The 19,873-nt window shown below is 40.3% G+C and overlaps 2 protein-coding genes and 1 long non-coding RNA gene across 5 annotated transcripts; 1 reads left to right on the forward strand and 2 right to left on the reverse strand.

Annotated features, from left to right (window-relative positions):
* Window positions 1-497: 497 nt before the first annotated feature.
* Window positions 498-5,153, reverse strand: LOC139420774 (uncharacterized). Its single transcript, XR_011635538.1, has 3 exons — window positions 4,959-5,153; window positions 4,707-4,790; window positions 498-617 (listed from the first exon to the last, which is right to left on the reverse strand). It is a non-coding gene; the product is annotated as an uncharacterized lncRNA (long non-coding RNA).
* A 1,123-nt stretch (window positions 5,154-6,276) lies between these two features.
* LOC139420773 (transmembrane protein 126A-like) lies at window positions 6,277-7,932 on the forward strand. Its single transcript, XM_071171005.1, has 5 exons — window positions 6,277-6,458; window positions 6,712-6,839; window positions 7,244-7,437; window positions 7,517-7,631; window positions 7,718-7,932. The coding sequence occupies exons 2-5, from the start codon at window positions 6,727-6,729 to the stop codon at window positions 7,914-7,916; spliced, it is 621 nt and encodes a 206-aa protein (XP_071027106.1). The 5' UTR covers window positions 6,277-6,458; window positions 6,712-6,726; the 3' UTR covers window positions 7,917-7,932.
* A 2,364-nt stretch (window positions 7,933-10,296) lies between these two features.
* Window positions 10,297-19,234, reverse strand: LOC139420775 (CREB/ATF bZIP transcription factor-like). 3 transcript variants are annotated; one of them, XM_071171008.1, is made up of 5 exons: window positions 18,541-19,234; window positions 13,592-14,441; window positions 13,326-13,401; window positions 12,780-12,867; window positions 10,297-12,330 (listed from the first exon to the last, which is right to left on the reverse strand). In XM_071171008.1, the coding sequence occupies exons 2-4, from the start codon at window positions 14,374-14,376 to the stop codon at window positions 12,799-12,801; spliced, it is 930 nt and encodes a 309-aa protein (XP_071027109.1). In that variant the 5' UTR covers window positions 14,377-14,441; window positions 18,541-19,234; the 3' UTR covers window positions 10,297-12,330; window positions 12,780-12,798. The 3 variants fall into 3 exon arrangements, with proteins under 3 accessions (XP_071027109.1, XP_071027108.1, XP_071027110.1); XM_071171007.1 differs by lacking the exon at window positions 10,297-12,330 and having other exon boundaries at window positions 12,408-12,867; XM_071171009.1 differs by lacking the exon at window positions 10,297-12,330 and having other exon boundaries at window positions 12,679-14,441; window positions 18,541-19,225.
* Between the last annotated feature and the right edge of the window lie 639 nt (window positions 19,235-19,873).

Raw genomic sequence — 19,873 nt, forward strand, 5'->3', positions numbered from 1 at the left:
GGGGAATGATCAAAGATGCAAAAGTCCCACATCATTATGCTTCATTTGAATCCTTACGAAGAGTGTGAGGAGCACCTTAAAAATACCACAGGCACTGAGAAGCATCTACTGCAATATCAGCAGAATTCAAAATAACTATATTTCAGAAAAAACACCTGCAGAATGTACCCACTGTTCGGGCATAGCAAAATGCAGGTTGAGCAAATGTGACAATAGACAAATCTCTAGTGTTCTATTGTGAATCCCAAAAACTACTGACTAGATTATAAAAGAGGTATTACTTCACTGTGTCTATCAAAATCCATACTGTGTGTATGAAATAGAATAAGGGTGAACATGGCTAGACAGTTGAGGGGAAATGTGGTTTTTGTTATGCTATAACATTCATGACATGCCTCTGATTTATAATGACAGGTGAAGCATTTGACATATTGGAGTCAATTAAAAGAATGGATGGATTCCAATATCCAGCTTGACTTACTTACCAAGCAGTGCTTGGAACAGGCTGCTTTTGAAGACCCCCATCACTCTCTGAATGGCAGTTTTGAGCTGTTGTTCCTCTGGCTTCCTCAGTTTAGCACAGTAGTCTTCCAAAAGGCCTAGGGCCCTAGCTGTGTCTGCAGGAGGGTACGGATTGGAGACCATTTTAGTTTATAGTTAAACATACAGTCGAGTGGTGAAATGGCAAACATCAGACAAGCACCACCAGGACTAATTTACAAAGCCAATTTGTTTGAATAAGGTTTACAGTAGCTTGAGCTTCTGCCCAGATTTTTGTCCCCATTTGTGAAAACAATTCTAAAAAAAATGTAATCTTAAGCATGTAATGACAACTGCATGTGCAAAAGACGATATGGTCACTTGTATGGTTTATAATTAGCAACCATTTTCACTGCTAATATGAGAGGCAGTTTTGTAACTGCACAGAAATGTAGAGCATGGATAGTGTCCCCGCTTGGCACGGGTGTCAGGGGGCGAGATACCACTCAGTCACACAGATACATCATCCTTGGGCTCAGACCCTGTCACCAAGGGAGACCCCAGTACACTAAACTTTGACTTGTTTCAAAGAAACTCATGAGAACAGACTGTAAAATGGTCTTTACTTACTGCAATTGACTTATAATTCCTGTTAACTTGATGTGGCCGTCTGCTGTCTAGTTCAAGTTTCCAGGAGTAAAAGTAAGTCTGGAAGGTTGAACGATCTCGCATGACTTTCTGTTTATTATTTTATGTTAACCCCCGTTTTCGCCCCAATTTTGTGGTATCCAATTGGAGGTTACAGTCCTGTCTCATCACTGCAACTCCCGTACGGACTCGGGAGAGGCGAAGGTCGAGAGCCGTGCGTCTTCCGAAGCACAAACCAACCAAGCCGCACTGCTTCTTGACACAATGCCCACTTAACCCGGAAGCCAGCCGCACCAATGTGTCGGAGGAAACACTGTGCACCTGGTGACCGTGTCAGAGTACACTGCACCCGGCCCACCACAGGAGTCGCTAGTTCGCAATGGGACAAGGACATCCCTGCCGGCCAAACCCTCCCCTAACAACCCTGTGCCAATTATGCACCGCCCCATGGGTCTCCCGGTTACGGCCGGCTGCGACAGAGCCTGGACTCGAACCCAGAATCTCTCATGGCACAGCTAACACTGCGATGCAGTGCCTTAGACTACCACGCCAATTCGGGAGGCCTCTTCCATTACTTTCATTGTACAGTACAGTTGAACAACTCGGACAGCATTTATTTTTTATTGCTGCACATTTACAGACCAGTGGATGAGACGATCTGAGGTCACGCCAGGACAAGCCTCATTACACATTTATTTATATGGAGTTGCTTTGTGGACTGAACTTACACTACAATCACCATGTATAGAAATTATATAAAAATCCTTTACTGAATATGATCACACAATTCCCATAAACACTAGACATAGTTGGGGTGGAAGTTATCTCCAATTATCCACGATATACATAAGGCTATTATTCCCTGTTCCCATAAGGCAATTCCCTGCAATATTCAATTAAAATAATGCCATCACTTAAATGAATAAGGCTTCATCAATTCTCACAAATAAGTATAAATGCTGTATAACTTATACATGATTTAGAAATAAGGAATTATTCGGGAAGTATTCAGACCTCTTGACTTTTTCCCCCAAATTGTTACCTTACAGCCTAATTCTAAAATATTTTATTTTTATTTTTAATCCTCATCAATCTGCACACAATACACCATAATGACAAAGCAAAAACAGGTTAAGAAATGTTTGCACATTTATTAAAAAAATACCTCATTTACGTAAGTATTCAGACCCTTTGCTATGATGCTTTAAATTGAGTTCAGGTGCATCCTGTTTCCATTGATCATATTTGAGATGTTTCTATAACTTGATTGGAGTCCACCTGTGGCAAGGCACACACCTGTCCCACAGCTGACAGAGCACGTTACAGCAAAAATCAAGCCGCGATGTTGAAGGAATTGTCCGTAGAGCTCCAAGACAGGATCGAGTCAAAGCACATATCTGGGGAAGGGTACCAAAAAAATTAAATAAATCAATTTACATAGGTATTCAGACCTTTTACTCAGTATTTTGTTGAAGCACTTTTGGCAGCGATTACAGGAATCTTCTTGGGTATGACGCTACAAGCTTGGCACACGTGTATTTGGGGAGTTTCTTCCATTCTTCTCTGCAGATCCGCTCAAGCTCTGTTAGGTTGGATGCACAGCTTTTCATGTCTCCCCAGAGATGTTCGATTGGGTTCAAGTCCGGGCTCCGGCTGGGCCACTCAAGGACATTCAGAGACTTGTGCTCTGGAGCAGGTTTTCGTCAAGGATCTCGCTGTACTTTGCGCCGTTCATCTTTCCTGACTAGTCTCCCAGGCCCTACCACTGAAAAACATCCCCACAGCATGATGCTCTGCCACCACCATGCTTCACCGTAGGGATAGTGCCAGGTTTCCTCCAGACGTGATGCTTGGCATTCAAGCCAAAGAGTTCAATCTTGTTTTCATCAGACCAGAGCATATTGTTTCTCATGGTCAGAGTCCTTTCTGTGCCTTTTTGACAAACTCCAAGTGGGCGGTCATGTGCCTTTTAAGTCACTCCTCAGTGACTTCCGTCTGGCCATTCTACCATAAAGGCCTGATTGGTGGATTGCTGCGGAGATGGTTGTCCTTCTGGAAGGTTCTCCGATCTCCACAGAGGAACTCTGGAGCTCTGTCAGAGTGACTGTCTGGTTCTTGGTCACCTTACTGACCAAGGCCCTTCTCCTCCAATTTTTCAGTCTGGCCGGGCGGACAGCTCTTGGAAGAGTCTTGGTGGATCCAAACTTCTTCCATTTAAGAATGATGGAGTCCACTGTGTCCTTGGGGACCTTCAATGCTGCAGAAATGTTTTGGTACCCTTCCCCAGATTTGTGCCTCAACACAATCCTGTCTCTGAGCTCTATGGACAATTCCTTCGACCTCATGGCTTGGTTTTTGCTCTGACATACACTGTCAACTGTGGGCTCTTGTATATACACAAGTGTGTGTGTGTGCGCCTTTCCAAATCATGTCCAATCAATTGACTTTGCCACAGGTGGACTCCAATGAAGTTGAGAATCATCAAGGATAATCAATGGAAACAGGATGCACCGGAGCTCAATTTCAAGTCTCATAGCAAAGGGTCTTATGTAAGTAAGGGTATGTAATACTTATGTAAATAAGTTATCGGTTTATTTTTAATACATATGCAACACATTTCTAAACATGTTGTCGCTTTGTCATTATGGGGTATTGGAGTGTAGATTGATGAGGGAAACAAATGTAATACATTTTAGAATAAGGCTGTACTGTAACAAAACGCGGAAAAAGTGGTCTGAATACTTTCTGAATGCACTGTATTAGGCCTAGTACTTAAAATATTTATTAACGCTTATTCCTGAACGCTATAAAAATAGTTTGTTACCCAATATTCCGATCTATAATAAACTACATGTAACTGCCAAAATAAAGGAAATGCTTGAGTAAATGATACAAATATTTTGAAAGCAGGTGCTTCCACACAGGTGTGGGTCCTGAGTTAATTAAGCAATTAACATCATGCTTAGGGTCATGATTAAAACACGCCCAGTTGCCCATTATTTTGGATACCGCGGCTAGAAGAGATCTCAGTGATTTTGAAAGAGGGGTTTCAAAGAAGCATAGAGGGTTAAAGGGGCGATCTCCACCCAACTGAACACTTATGGGAGATTCCAGAGCAGCGCTTAAGACACTTTTTTTCCACCATCAACAAAACACCAAATTACAGATTTCTCATAGAAGAATGGTGTTGCTTCCCTCCAATAGATTTCCAGACAATTGTATAATCTTTGCCACTCCAATAGAGTTCCAGACAATTGTATAATCTTTGCCAAGGAGCATTGAAGTTGTTCTGGTGACTCAACTCCCTATTAAGACACTGTTGGTATTTCCTTTATTTTGTACATTATCAATGACTTCTGTTTCATAAGCCACATTAGGCTTACATTACAAGTTATGGGTAATGTTTTATTTAATTTGCCATTAGCTTACCTACAGGAACATAACCTAGAAAGGCTAAAGGCAAGCCTACACTCCGACATGGGTCTAAAAGTGCTGAATGACAAAGAGCCACTGATGTTTTTTCACTTGTGGCTGCTTAGTGGCGAGACACCTGTTGTGCCAACGACGTTTCTGCTCACCTTTTTTTCTTACAGGCATAGTTGAATCCTGGATCCGTATTGGTGATTTACTCCATTAAAAAAGGTTTCCGGCAGTTGTAACCCCTAGGTAGGAAACCACATCATTGGCGAATTAGTTTTGCTATAATGTGTGTGCCCTTAGGTTCAGTTTTGAAAGCTATAGGCTTTTGCTCCAACAGAGTCAGTAGGCTAGTCTAAAATAACAGACTATAGCATAGGGCAAAACAGACCACAAACAAAAACTATACTTGCAATGTAGTTCGGCATGCTTGTTCAATTAATCGTCAGCAAAGATGTAGCCTAACCAATGCTTCGCCGGGATGCATTCAGCCCGAAAGTGTTCAACTAAATAAATAAAAATCCTCCTATTTTCTGTTGTCCTGTGAAAAGTGTCTTGTCTGTAGAGTGTGTGGGCTATGGTTCCGATAAAAGGCTTGCTGCTGTGCAGACAGGTGCAACGGCTGTAGCGGAGGCGTTCCGATGTTCACAGACAGTTATCAGGGGATAATGTCACGGACATGAACAACAGCCTAGGCTAAGTGGTCGGTCGGTATATTCTCTCAATTGACAAACTTTTATTGAGCCCAGCTCAGCGAGATTTTCCGCGTTTCTATCACTGTCCTTGCAGTTTGATGCTGGCATTGAGTCAATGGCGCTCCCATGTGATGACCTGGAGATAAAAAAAATCAAAACCAATGGCAGTCCAAAGAAACGTTAAAGGTGGGGTAACGCTAATCGGCAGAGTGAAATATGCAACCATTGCTATTTTAGCGCGTGAAAAAACCCGCTAAATAATTAAATGAGTAGGGGTAGCCGCCTATTTATAGCCTAACACTAACATCACATCAAGTTTAATTAAGCTACCTTGCAGCAATTACCCAGCCTAATATTTTTTTCTATGAATTTGTGGTGGCCCAATTAGTCAAACGAACCAGGTGTGCAGATATATATGGCAATCAAAATACATAACATTAGCTGTCATACAAGTCATACCACCACGAATACAATTAATGGGCTCCATCCAATATCTCAGTTAGCTAAGGTTATGTAGCTGGTGTGATTCTCCGTCATCTTTCATTGATTTAGGATATGACATCCTTTATAGCCCGTCTATTCAACCATTCACAAACTGAAATGAACCAATGCTCGCAAACACATGCATCATTGTTGCTCAACCAGCTAGGCTACCTAAAAACGAAAGCCTGGACAGTGGAACTGGAAGTTGGCAAAGCGTTTGGTTAACGATAGCCTTTCCTGATGTCAGTGCGCTCGCGCCTGTAGGAAAATACCTGCCTGGCTGATCTTGCTGTAAAAGCAATGTCTCTGCAATAACCCGTCTATTTTACACATTTCATATATTCTTTGCGAAATATCTGGAACTTCCTCGTCCTCTTATTTGCTGTGTCACATCACCACGTTTTTATTTCCAAATCTACAGCCACGGAGTGGAAAGCAGTATCAGTTTTAGCTTAGCAACGGAGAGGTTTGTTACTAGCTACACCTTGATTGACAAAACTGTACATCCAATGGCATGGCGGTGCTTTTTGTCCAGGCTCGGGATTACGAACCAATACAATTTGTTGTGAAAGGTTCAGAGTTCACTCTGGTGCACGTGGTTTAAAATGGCTGCGCCCTTCACTAAATAATGATACAGAAGAAAATATTGAAACAGCTAAACCCCACCAAAGAAGAAGAAACAGCTAAACATTTGCAGCACATAGCTAGCTACATTAGAGCTGAAACATCGCCAAGGTAAGGAATGAATACTCGACAGTACAGAAATACATAGACTGGCGTTATTCCAGTGTAATCGTGATTAATAATATATAAATGTTTTGTTCTCTGAACTATGCTACATGGACGGGGTTTTATAAAATGTCATGTTGGCTAGGTAAAGTTATCTTATCGAACGTGTTGCATACACGTTCACTCAGCCCTGTCAATGATAGCCAACATTATTGACAGACAGTGACATTTATTTTCAAAATGTGGTCATGCATTGCAGGGAATCTTGCTGAAGATGTCAGAAAACAGCAATGTCGTTGTACAGAAAGGCACCAGCCGCACAGTTTCCAGAGCCCTGATCATTCAAATGATGGCGGAAAATTTCGAACGGTTGCCTGAACTTGACAGGTACGTTTTTGTAGGCCTATGCCATAGAGAATGATAGAGGCCTCTAGTGGCCAGAATGTTTATTTTACCTTTATTTAACTAGGCAAGTCAGTTAAGAACAAACAACTTCACAAACTATGCGCACGCTTCAATGGCGCAGAAGTCCATGTGTTGTTATTCTGGGTGGCCAGATTGCTCACAATAGTGATGGGGAAAGTAAGCTTCCTGAAGCATAGTTAAGCACGTCTGTTTTGCTGCTAAACAACCAACCTGTCTAATGGCACAGGTACAAAGATGAGTCATCCATCCAGCTCTATAGCCTAGACATGTTTTCATTGCCTTGACAGCCCTAGCCCTACTTGTAATTGACAGCCTTTTGCTCTCATAACATTAACAACTTATGAAATATCACTGTTGTTCTACAGGAAAATCTTCACCTATGGCCCCATGTACCTGGGAGGTAATGGGGCATTTGCAGGACTGATTGCCAACAGCTTATACAGGAGAGCACTGAATGTCACTCAAGGGCGTTTTACATCAAATCTCCCAATGGCTGTCCTACCATTCTTGACAACAGTGGCCATGTATAATGTAGCTGTATCCAAACCATTATTGTCTGGTGAGTGTTTAATTGTTTCAGTTGCAGTTGAAGTTTGACAATATTTTAATTGTTTCTGAAATTCTTAAACTAATTTCAGGTGACCTTAACTGTCCAACCTGTGTCCTGATAAGAGGTGCCCTTGTCGGCGCAGTTGGTGCTGGCGTATATCCTATTCTGTTGGCTTTGCCTGTGAATGCAGGCCTTGCAACCAGGTATGTGCAACTCTTTGCAGTCAAAGGTTTCATCAAGATGCTTGGCTGACTGAATTTGCATAATTATGCCACTGTAATTCTGACAGGTACAACACTACACCATTGCCAGAAAAGGGAAACGTCCTCCGTTTTTGGATGAACATTACCCAACCCATCTTAAGGAAAATGGGTGTTGTGATAGTACTACAGGTGTTCTTTGGAACCTACCTAAGCTCCAGACACTTTGACAGCTACTTGAAGTTGATTCAGTTGTCCACCTCAAATGGCGAGGAGCTTCAGGATTAAAACAGTTTCAAACCAACCTAAATGTTCTGTATTTTTATTTTCTTCAGTCCTTGAGTTACATGTACAAACATCTGGATAATCATAATGTAATGACTAAATTATTTCAACGCTATCGCTGGACTAAATTTATGCAATGTCAAAGGGCAAAACAAAACCATTGGTACTGTAGATTGTAATTTTCCCCACTGTTTTCAATGAGGTCGTTTACGGCTGTATCGGAGTAGAGGCCCATTCATAACTGTAATTCCAAATAGATGGCAGCGTTCACACTGCAACGATAACAAAAAACTGGCTGTTTTTTTATTTATTTTTTTAAAATCACATTAAGTATTCAGACCCTTTACTCAGAACTTGGAAGCACCTTTGGCAGCAACTACAGCCTCGAGTCGTCTTCAGTATGACGCTACAAGTTGGCACACCTGGATTTGGGGAGTTTCTCCCACTCTTCTCTGTAGATCCTCTCAAGCACTGTCAGGTTGGATGGGGAGCGTCGCTACACAGCTATTTTTCAGGTCTCCAGAGATGTTCGATTGGGTTCAAATCCAGACTCTGGCTGGGCCACTCAAGGACATTGAGACTTGTCCAGAAGCCACTCCTGAGTTGTCATGGCTGTGTGCTTTGGGTCGTTCTGTTGGAAGGTGACCCTTTGCCCCCCCAGTCTGAGGTCCTGAGCACTCTGGATCAGGTTTTCAGCGGCAGTCCCTGCCGCTGAAAAACACCCCCACAGCATGTTGCCACCACCATGCTTGCAGTAATATTTCGGTATCCTTCCCCACATCTGTGCCTCGTCACAATCCTGTCTGACATACACTGTCAACTGTGGGACTTTCTTATATAGACAGGTGGGTGCCTTTCCAAATCATGTCCAATCAGTTGAATTTGCCACAGATGGACTCCAAGTTGTAGAAACATCAGATTGATCAATGGAAACAGGTTGCACTAGAACTCAATTTCAAGTCGCATAGCAAAGGGTCTGAATACTTATGTACATAAAAGGTATGTTTTTTAAAAGTACATTTGCAAATATTTCTAAATTGGTTTTCGCTTTGTCATTATGGGGTGTTGTGTAGATTTGAGGGGGAGGGAAAAACTGTAGCCATTTTAGAATAAGGCTGTAACGTAAATGTGAGGAAGGGGTCTGAATACGAGGTGTGTGTGTGTGTGTGTGTGTGTGTATATATACACACCTCACTCAGAGCTAGTCTAAAAATCAACCCTGATTTGAGAATGTGCCTTATCTTAACAATTATCCTGTCAAATTATAAATCCCCTCATGTTGATATTCCTTGAGCACTACAAATATTATTTAAATCCCTAAATCACATTTAGCTCTGCCCAGTGTACCCCCTCCAGTGCATTTTACCAGTAGCTATTTGCATTGTGAAAACGTAATAGGATGCATATGCTCCATCGTTTACATTTAGTCGGAGGCCCACTGGTGGTAGGAACAGCTGCCGTCATCAGAGCACTATATGTAGTGGAACGCTCAGATATATTATGTAGAATAAACAGGCCTGGCCTGACAGACAAAGGATTCACATCAGCTCTAACATTCCAATACATTTGCCTGTTGAACAGGGACCATCTTACAGGGTTATTTATGGTATTACCATGTTTGTGTGCGGTTATAACCATATGAAAACTAGTTTAATAACCTCTAGGGAGAATGAGCATGATGTACTCACTAGAATTAGTAGACAGGATTTCAACCCACAGATTAATTTACCTGCAATTAACTTGTAAAATGTTGCATTGGAAGTGTAACCACAGCAAATCACCCACACCTAGTTCAACAGTGCCTTCAGAAAGTATTCACACACCTTGACTTCTTGCACATTGTTGCATTAGCCTGAATTTAAAGTGGATTAATTGATGTGCATTGTCATACACACAATACCCCATAATATCAAAGTGGAATTGTGTTTTTCAAAATGTTCACAAATTAAATGAAAAGGCTGAAATGTATTAAATCAATATATTGGCAAGCCTAAATAAGTTTAGGAGTACAAATTTGCTTAACAGGTCACATAAGTTACACGGACTCACTGTGTGGAATAGTGTTTAACAAAATTTTAGAATTACTACCTCATCCCTGTACACCACACATACAGATAATTGTAAGGTCCCTCAGTCGCCGGGAATTTCAAACAGATTCAACCAAAAAGACCAGGGAGGTTTTCCAATGCCTCGCAAAGAAGGGCACCTATTGGTAGAAGGGTAAAAATAAAGACATCGAATATCTCTGAGCTTGGTGAAGTTATAATTACACTTTGGATGGTGTATCAATACACCCAGTCACTACAAAGATGCAGACGTCCTTCCTAACTCAGTTGCCGGAGATGAAGGAAACCACTCACGTATTCCACCATGAGGCCAATCGTGACGTGAAAAAAGTTTAATGGCTGTGATAGGAGAAAACGGAGGATGGATCAACAACATTGTCATTACTGCACAATACTAACTTAAAAAAAGGAACACTTGTCACTAATGTTTGCATTACTCATCTCATATGTATATACAGTAGAATAGTATAGAATACAGTATCTTAGTCTATGCCGCTCTGACATTGCTCATCCATATACTTAATAACATTCCTTCCTTAGATGTGTGTGTGTACTGGGTATATGTTGTGAAATTGTTAGATATTGCTGCACTGTTGAACTAGAAGCACAACCATTTTGCTACACCAGCAATATCTGCTAAACACGTATGTGACTAATAAAACGTTATTTGATTTAAATGACAGAGTGGAAAAGGAAGCCTGTACAGAATTTAAAAATATTCCAAAACTTGCATCCTGTTCGCAACAAGGCACTAAAGTAACACTGCAAAAAATGTGACAAAACAATTCACTTTGTCATGAATACAGTTATGTTTTGGGCAAGTCCAATACAACTGACTACCACTCTGTATTTAAGCATAGTGGTGGCTGCATCATGTTTTAGGTATGCTTGTAAATTGTTATGGACTGCAGAGTTCTGCCAGGATATATAAAAAAAAAAAGCTCCATTCCATTTCTAAGCACAGACAAAATGCTAGAGAAAAACTTGGCTCGATCTGCTTTCCTGGGAGACACTGGGAGATGAATTCACATTCCGAAGGACAACCTGAAAAAAACCAGGACAAATCTACACGGGAGTTGCTTTAGCGAGAAGACATTGAATGTTCCGGAATGGCTGAGTTAAATCTAAGTCAAAATTACAGCAAAACCTGAAGATGATTGTCTAGCAATGATCAACAACCAATTTGACAGTGCTTGGAGAATTTAAAATAATAATAAATATATATATATATATATATATATATATATTTTTTTTAAATAGGAAAATGTTGCACAATCCAGGTGTGGAAAGCTCGTAGAGACCTACCCAGAAAGGCTCAGCTGTAATCACTGCCAAAGGGTGCTTCTACAAAGTATTTACTCAAGGATGTGAATTCTGAAGTAATTGAGAGTTCTGTATTTTATATATTTGCAAAAATGTCTAAAAACATGTTCACTGTCATTATGGGGTATTTTGTGTAGATGGTGAGAAATCGATTTAATCCAGGCTGTAACGCAAAGTGAAAAAGGGTATAAATACTTTAAGGCACAGTACATATGTTATACCTTAATGCACACTTTAATTTCCATTATAATTAAGTGATTATCAGCTTGTAAAACAGTTCGGCATTTTGAATGTTTTAACTTGGCATATCACACATTTGAAATCAAAAGGTATTTTGAAATGAATGTGACGCATGTGCCAATTTTAGTAATAGGAAGTTAAACCTCCGAATCAGGATCGCAATGAAATGGTTGTTTTGTTAATACAAACTAATATTGGGTCCTAAATTGGATGTTCTTTTAACACCAAGGACAAAAAAAACAAAAAAACATTCAACATGCGTATAAGACCATCAGGTGTGGAATATCATTTTTTTTAGTGGCCCGACATTGGAAAATGTTTGAAAATGCCATATCCTAGGGTAACGCAACTGATAAATATAGCAAATATGATCCAATTGCAATCCAGTCAAAATAGTGTAACATTTAGTTATCAATGTCAAGCAACATACACTGCTCAAAAAAATAAAGGGAACACTTAAACACAATGTAACACCAAGTCAATCACACTTCTGTGAAATCAAACTGTCCACTTAGGAAGCAACACTGATTGACAATAAATTTCACATGCTGTTGTGCAAATGGAATAGACAACAGGTGGAAATTATAGGCAATTAGCAAGATGAACAATTACATTATACCTAAATGCAGCAGCATTATGTCAAAAACAAGTACACCAGACGAATAAGTGTATGCATATACAATATGAGCTCTCCGCTCAAATGAAGCCCCACGTGTTTGGGAACCATTACCAATCCCCCCCCAATTTTGTTGAGGAATTGATAGATCTTTGTCTGCAGAAAAAGCTTGCTGTTTGAAAAGAGAAAATAAGGTTAATATCATTTACATACAGCAACAGTCAAGACAAAATACATAACTGAAGCATGCATAATCAAAATAAGATTTATTGTCAATTACTTTATCAAAACCAATCTTCCTTAAAAATTGTTCTCTCGTTTAGAGATTGGCACAAAATCCTGTATTATACATAATTCTTCAAGACATACTGACTCAGTTTATACAACATTGGTGAAGTCCATTTCTATCAGGATCACCACATCAATAATAAAATATACTTTTACAAATGTGTTACATTGAAAGGTGTCAACACAAGTCAAGTTAAGCTTGTGAAGAAACTATTATACGACCTCTGATATTGTCAATGCAATAGGTAGTGGAACACTTGTCATCCACAATATTCTAAATTCACTACTTTTTTCAAAGGTGTGGTGGGATACTGGTAACATGTAGTCACTTACACTATTTGTTATACTACCTTTAAAAAAAATAACAGGCCAAGTTGGCAGCAGCGAGTTCCACCTCTTCAGCTTCCGACAGCAGAATCCACTTTAGCAATAAAGAAAAATAGGGGCGCTAAATAAAAACATCCTTCAGCAGAATAGTGATGTTTCACAAAGAGATCATTTCTAACCAAACCGTGGTAACCAACTATATTTGTTGTTTCTCCCCCCATTCTGGTTAGAGCCAATATGAACTAATAATCTAATACTATAAAACTCATTGTGAAACATCACCGTACTCCTTTTATTTTTTCTTCAATTCCAATAAAACTTGACTGCTAAATTCAAAAAGACACCATTTCTTTATATTTGGGTGTGAAATCAGTCAATTTGTATTTACAGGTTAAATTCTTAATGCATAGAACTTAATAAAAGAAAAGTTGAATATAAAACAAACAAACATATGTTCCAGTGTATACCTAGTTATTTTAAAACTTGAAATAACCTTGAAAAACATCTGAGAACGTATCAAATGATCAGCGTTTCTTGTTAAGAGATCCTTACCATGGAGCCAAGCAGACAGGGACGTTCTGTAACCCATTCATCCAGCATGGTTGAACAATCATCACCTAGAAGAAAACTGGCAACAAGGTTTAACGAGTAACGTGTTCTTATAATCATTGGTTTCATAAGATTTCACACATGCTCATTCAACAATTCTTAATTAATGATCTCAAAACAGTTTTAAGTGTTCATAAATTCCCCTGATATTTTTTTACTCTGAGGTTCAGTCTCAACATCTGAAAACAGATAAAAGTACTCGACCCTACATTTTGAGTGATGCGCTTGCACTCTCTGCACACTTAGTGCAGAACTCCACTGAGACGTGGTTCTTGTCCACGTGCAGACAGACGCCACCAGAGGTCTCCTTCTCCATCTTCACAAGTTTCCTAGGCAAGGCATAATCGTGGTCTTCGTTCTTGTTGGACTCCTGGAAAAGTGAGGAAGATAATTTCATGCCATTCACACCGCTCAGTCTTGACAACAGCTGGGCTAACATACTCTCATTGGCCAACACAGCTCTCAGGTACCTCGACTCATCTTCCAACTCTTCCACCCTCTTATTCAATTGGACGTTTTCCTGTTTAAGTATGTGGTTTTCTGTCGACAGAGACCCGACTTTATTCTCCAGCCCGTTGACGTATTCCTTCTTTTTCAGACGATTCATTCTTGCAGCGATGGCGTTCTTGTTGATCATGCGCCCAGACAGGTTCTCTCTCCTCTTCCTTTTCTGACCAGCAGGCATTCCTTCTGGCAATGGCGTCCTGGACGCGCCAATTCCAAAATCTTGATCGGTTGTGTCACCCACACCTAATTTGGTCAATCCAATGTCGAAAAGATGGGCGACAGCATCCTTCTCAAATGTCCAGTCTAACTTGTCGATTCCAAGTAATCCGACTGTACTATCCCCATTCTCTGAGCTCATGTCTTCGTAGGGACTCGTTTTAAAATTTATAGTTTCAACAAAGTCAGGGACTTCAATTTCAAAAGGACAATTTGAGGTGTGCACCTCCACATCGGTGTTGTCTGAATGACCTCTTCGTCTGGTGATCATTTTAGCTTTTGACGACGGGCACCACCAATTTATTCCCTCTCCAATCTGGACTCTGCATAGATTTTCTGTGAGGATACACAACATGACATTGATTAATAACACTGTTTTTAATTAGGTCGGTTTAATGAATCTGTTGGGTTTCAACAGATTAGCAATGAAATAAATATTTGAGCATTCAGTGAGTAAGTTATGCCTATTCTTCAGATTCCCTCCATTATCTCAATCCCCATTTGGAAGGGCCTTCTGTCTTGAGGCCATGCACATTTCCTTTATCAAATATAAAATCAGGTTCTTGTGATCTAAAAATGTTGCATTAACAAGTTGCAGCTAGTTAGCTAATGTATTCTTTATTGCAATGTCTGTTTGTGGCAAGGCTTGCTAACTAGTTAGGTTCTAAAGAACATGCTCCTGATAAATATAAGCTAACGTTTGCTAGCTAAAATTACCATCACTAGTGAATAAGTTGTTGGCGACATCATCGTCATATCTGTGCAGTAGTGTAAAAACAAGTATTTTTTGGGGGGGTGTATCTGTACTTTAATACATTTTTTGGACAACTTTTACTTTACTACATTACTAAAGAAACGAATGTACTTGTTACTCCCTACATTTTCCCTGACACCCAAAAGTACTCGTTACATTTTGAACGCTTAGACCATTTTCCTGTCCTGCTAATTCACATACTTAAATTTAACAAACTTACTACTAAAGTATATTTAAGCAATTACATTTACTTTTGATATTTAGAAACCAATCATTTTACTCAAGTAGTTTTTACTGAGTGACTAACTTTTACTTGAATAACATTCTATTAAAAAAGGTACCTATACTTTTACTCAAGTAAACTGTAAAAAGAAAAGTCCCTTTTTCAGGACCCTAATTCGTAAAAATCCAAATAACTTCAGATCTTCATTGTAAAGGGTTTAAACACTGTTTCCCGTGCTTGTTCAATGAACCATAAACAATTAATTAACATGCACCTGTGGAATAGTCGTTAAGATACTAACAGCTTACAGACGGTAGGCAATTAAAGGTCACAGTTATGAAAACTTAGGACACTAAAGAGGCCTTTCTACTGACTGAAAAACACCAAAAAGAAAGATGCCCAGGGTCCCTGATCATCTGTGTGAACGTGCCTTAGGCATGCTGCAAGGAGGCATGAGGACTGCAGATGTGGCCAGGGCAATAAATTGCAATGTCCGTACTGTGAGACACCTAAGACAGCGCTACGAGGAGACAGGACGGACAGCTGATCGTCCTTGCAGTGGCAGACCACGTGTAACACCTCCACAGGATCGGTACACCCGAACATCACACTTGCGGGACAGGATGGCAACAACAACTGCCCGAGTTACACCAGGAACATACAATTCCTCCATCAGTGCTCAGACTCTCCACAATAGGCTGAGAGAGGCTGGACTGAGGGCTTATAGGCCTATTGTAAGGCAGGTCCTCACCAGACATCACTGACAACAATGTCGCCTATGGACACAAACCCACCATCGCTGGACATTCAGAACTGGCAAAAATGCTCTTCACTGACGAGTCGCGGTTGTGTCTTACATGGGGAGATGGTCGGAATCGCGATTATCGTCAAAGGAATGAGCGTTAGACCGAGCTCTGTACTCTGGAGTGGGATCGATTTGGAGGTGGAGGGTCAGCCATCATCTGGGGAGGTGCGTCACAGCATCATCAGACTGAGCTTGTTGTCATTGCAGGCAATCTCAATGCTGTGTGTTACAGGGAAGACATCCTCCTGCCTCATGTGGTACCCTTCCTGCAGGCTCATCCTGACATGACACTCCAGCGTGACAATGCCACTAGCCATACTGCTCATTCTGTGCCTGATTTCCTGGAAGACAGGAATGTCAGTGTTCTGCCATGGCCAGCGAAGCGCCTGGATCTCAATCCCATTGAGCACGTCTGGGACCTGTTGGATCTAAATGTCTGGGAACTTGCAGATGCCTTGTTGGAAGAGTGGGGTAACATCTCACAGCAAGAACTGGCAAATCTGGTGAATTCCATGAAGAGGAGATGCACTGCAGTACCTAATGCAGCTGGTGGCCACACCAGAAACTGACTGTTACTTTTGATTTTGACCCCCCTTTGTTCAGGGTCACATGTCTGTGGAACTTGGTCAGTTTGTGTCTCAGTTGTTGAATATTGTTCTGTTCATACATTTTTTTTAAACATTATTTTCAGCAAACCTTAAATTAACAGTTGACAGTGAGAGCACGTTTATAACAATTGGGTACTTTTTCCACCACTGTAGCTGAGAGTCTGTCAAAAAAAATAAAGGCTGTTTAATATGAACATTTCTTGTGCAGCTGTTCAAAGTAGGCTGCATCAAGGCGCCAAAATATTGTCTGAGAATATAGCTAGCCAGTAGCTAGCTACACAGTGGTTTTGGGAATGATTCCATACCGCCATACACAGGCTGCGTATAAAACTCATAAAATATACACCCTCATCCACTTACTCTGGCCTTATGCCCTAGGGGGAATACCCGTCACCATCTTGGATGTCAGACCATACAAGGGAAGTTCACAACGTAAGCCCCTCAGCCCTTGTTTTTGATCGAGATTGAGTGTACAAATATGTTCACTACAAGTCCTGAACACCACAAAATTCAATTTGCGATGATTGTGCAACCGCTAAGAAAAGTCAGACAAAACCTCAACATGGAGAAGTCAACAAAAAAATGTAAGTAAAAATGAATGTAAATAAGTTAGAAATTGTGCTACTTATGCACATGACAGCTCAAACACGTCTCGTAAAATGTGTTTTTTTTTTTTGGTTAGCTTTTGAAAACTGTAGAAATAAAACATTTTCCTTCAGAAGTTCCAGCTAAGTTAGTTAGCTAATTCATTTGCCAGTTATTATATAGTATGCATATATTAATTATTATTTAGAAAATGTAAGGAAACATGCAACCATAATTGACTGTAGCGCATATAAAGCATGCGCAAGGTATCGCGGGATTAACGCACTTCCGTGCAAGGGCGGTCCATTATAAAAGTAATTCCTTCCTCCCTCACCCTGCAAGTGTATATTCGTCTAACGTCATCAGAAGTGCCCACTTAATTTGAGGGCTGAGGGGATACCAGTTAAGTGTTTGGCCGATACTTCCTCAATTCCCGACTAGGAAGACCGACAACACCTATAAACGTCCATGTTTAGTTGCATGGGGTTCGAATGAATTTAGAAAATGCTCTGTTACTAAATTGTATTAAATGTTTTGGGCCATGAAGTAAATCAATAAATCAAAACAAATGTATTGGTCACATACACATGGTTAGCAAATGTTAATGCGAGTGTAGCGAAATGCTTGTGTTTCTAGTTCCGACAATGCAGTAATAACCAACGAGTAATCTAACCAAACAATTCCAAAACTACTACCTTAAACACACACGTAAAGTAAACCAATAATGTGTAGGCCCTGTCAATGAAAATATTTGAAATAGACAAGATGGCAACGTAGACATTGGATTAAGTGCTTCATGGAGCAACACGTATTTCATTTAATAATGGTGCATGTTCTTAATTCAAAACGAACCCCATGCAACTAATTTAGTCATGGAAGTTTAGAATAATTGTTGTCTTTCAAGTCTGGAATTGAGTTAGTATCCTCAAGTAAAGGGTTGTCACTAGTTACCGTCACACCATATCAATGGATATAGTATATCGTTAAACTATTTGCTTTTTGGTCTTAATTGAAAGTTACTATAGCACTGGTTAAAATGTAGAAACCGATTTTAAGAAGATACGTCGCAGAAATGGGCAGCGTTTATGGCTGTGGTTGGTTAACTCATTAACATTGCTTGCCAACGTTATTTATTTATCGTTGGCGAAAACACCAACTACTTAGTAACGTTAGCATTATCAATTAACACGTGAGTACTTGCATGGATTGCTAGGCTGTTCCAACAAATGAAAGTTGACAAGCTAACTAACTAGGCCTAACGACATTAGCCTTGCTAGCGTTAGGTAGCTAGCTATACTTGAAGCGGAGTAGCGTAACGTTCTGTGAGCATACCCAGCACAGAATCTGACCAACCTTTTTACTTGGGTCGTCACAGGGTAACGTTACTTAGACAGCCATTGGCAATGCGCACAAACAATGTCTGACACGGCATTTTTTAAATGCTGTAACCACACACTTACCGTCCGTCAAGCTTTAAGTGGATTAGATTAGATCTCTTTGTTTGCAATACTCTTCAGGTTCTTGTAGTAAAATATAAAATGTTGTTTGAAAGTTGGTAAACTTACTGACCACACAAACTGAGAAAACTTCGAAACGTACAAAAAGACGTCAACAATGGCGAAAATTCAGAACGTTAACACTGAGGCGCCATACAGTTAGTATTTATGACGCGTCCAAAACAACTCGGAAATGGCCGACTTCAGTGCTTTCAAGACAACTGTTATCTCGAAAACAAACCAAGCTCCGACTGGGGAAAATCGTTTTGAACGGACATCCAACTCAGAATTCCAATTTAGGCCTCTTTCTAGACCTCCGACCTGAAGATCACTGACGTCATGATTTGACCTCGTATTTTTCCCAAGTGTGTTGAACGCACCATTAGAAACTCTGTGCTGGTCGCGTTGTTCTCTGCTCAGGGATGAATTTTTATAACTAACCCAATAACTAGGCTCTTTGATGTATATGTGAGGTAGTCACTAGTTACCACAGCCACAAAGTCAAAATGGTCTATATCGTCATTTGTTATTGTAATATTCATTTAAGTTTAGCAGTGTGGTTAAGGTTAGGTTAAAAAAATCTGAATTTAAGAAGATAAATTGTAGAAATAGGCGGAGTTTGTGACTTTGTGGCTGTGGCAACCATGGTGATAATGGTGCTTTCACGACAACAGGGAACAAGGTCAAATCAAATCTTATTTGTCACATGCGCTGAATACAACAGGTATAGTAGACCTTACCGTGAAATTCTTACTTACAAGGCCTTAAGCAACAATGCAACTCGAGAAATAGTTTAAAAACTATGAACAAAAACAAATATAAAAAAGTAACAAGAAAATTACATAACAATAATGAGGCTAGATAAAGGGGATACCTGTACAGAGTCAATATGCGTGGGTAAAGGTTAGTTAAGGTAATTTGTAAAGTGACTATGCATAGATAATAAACAGAGAGTAGCAGCAGTGTAAAAACGAAGGGGAGGTGGGGGGTGTAAATGTAAATAGTCCGGGTGGCCATTTTAATAATTCTTCAGCAGTCTTATGGCTTGAGGGTAGAAGCTGTTAAAGAGCGTTTTGGTCCTAGACTTAGCGCTCTGGTACCGCTTGCCATGCGGTAGCAGGGAGAACAGTCTATGACTTTGGTGACTGGAGTCTTAGATAATTTTTTGGGCCTTCCACTGACACTGCCTAATATATAGGTTCTGGATGTCGGGAATTTTGGCCCCAGTGATGTACTGGGCCGTACGCACTACCCTGTAGCGCCTTGCGGTCAGATGCCGAGCAGTTTCCATACCAGG

This window comes from Oncorhynchus clarkii, chromosome 12 (genome assembly GCF_045791955.1).
Source record: "Oncorhynchus clarkii lewisi isolate Uvic-CL-2024 chromosome 12, UVic_Ocla_1.0, whole genome shotgun sequence".
Classification (NCBI taxonomy): Eukaryota; Metazoa; Chordata; class Actinopteri; order Salmoniformes; family Salmonidae; genus Oncorhynchus; species Oncorhynchus clarkii.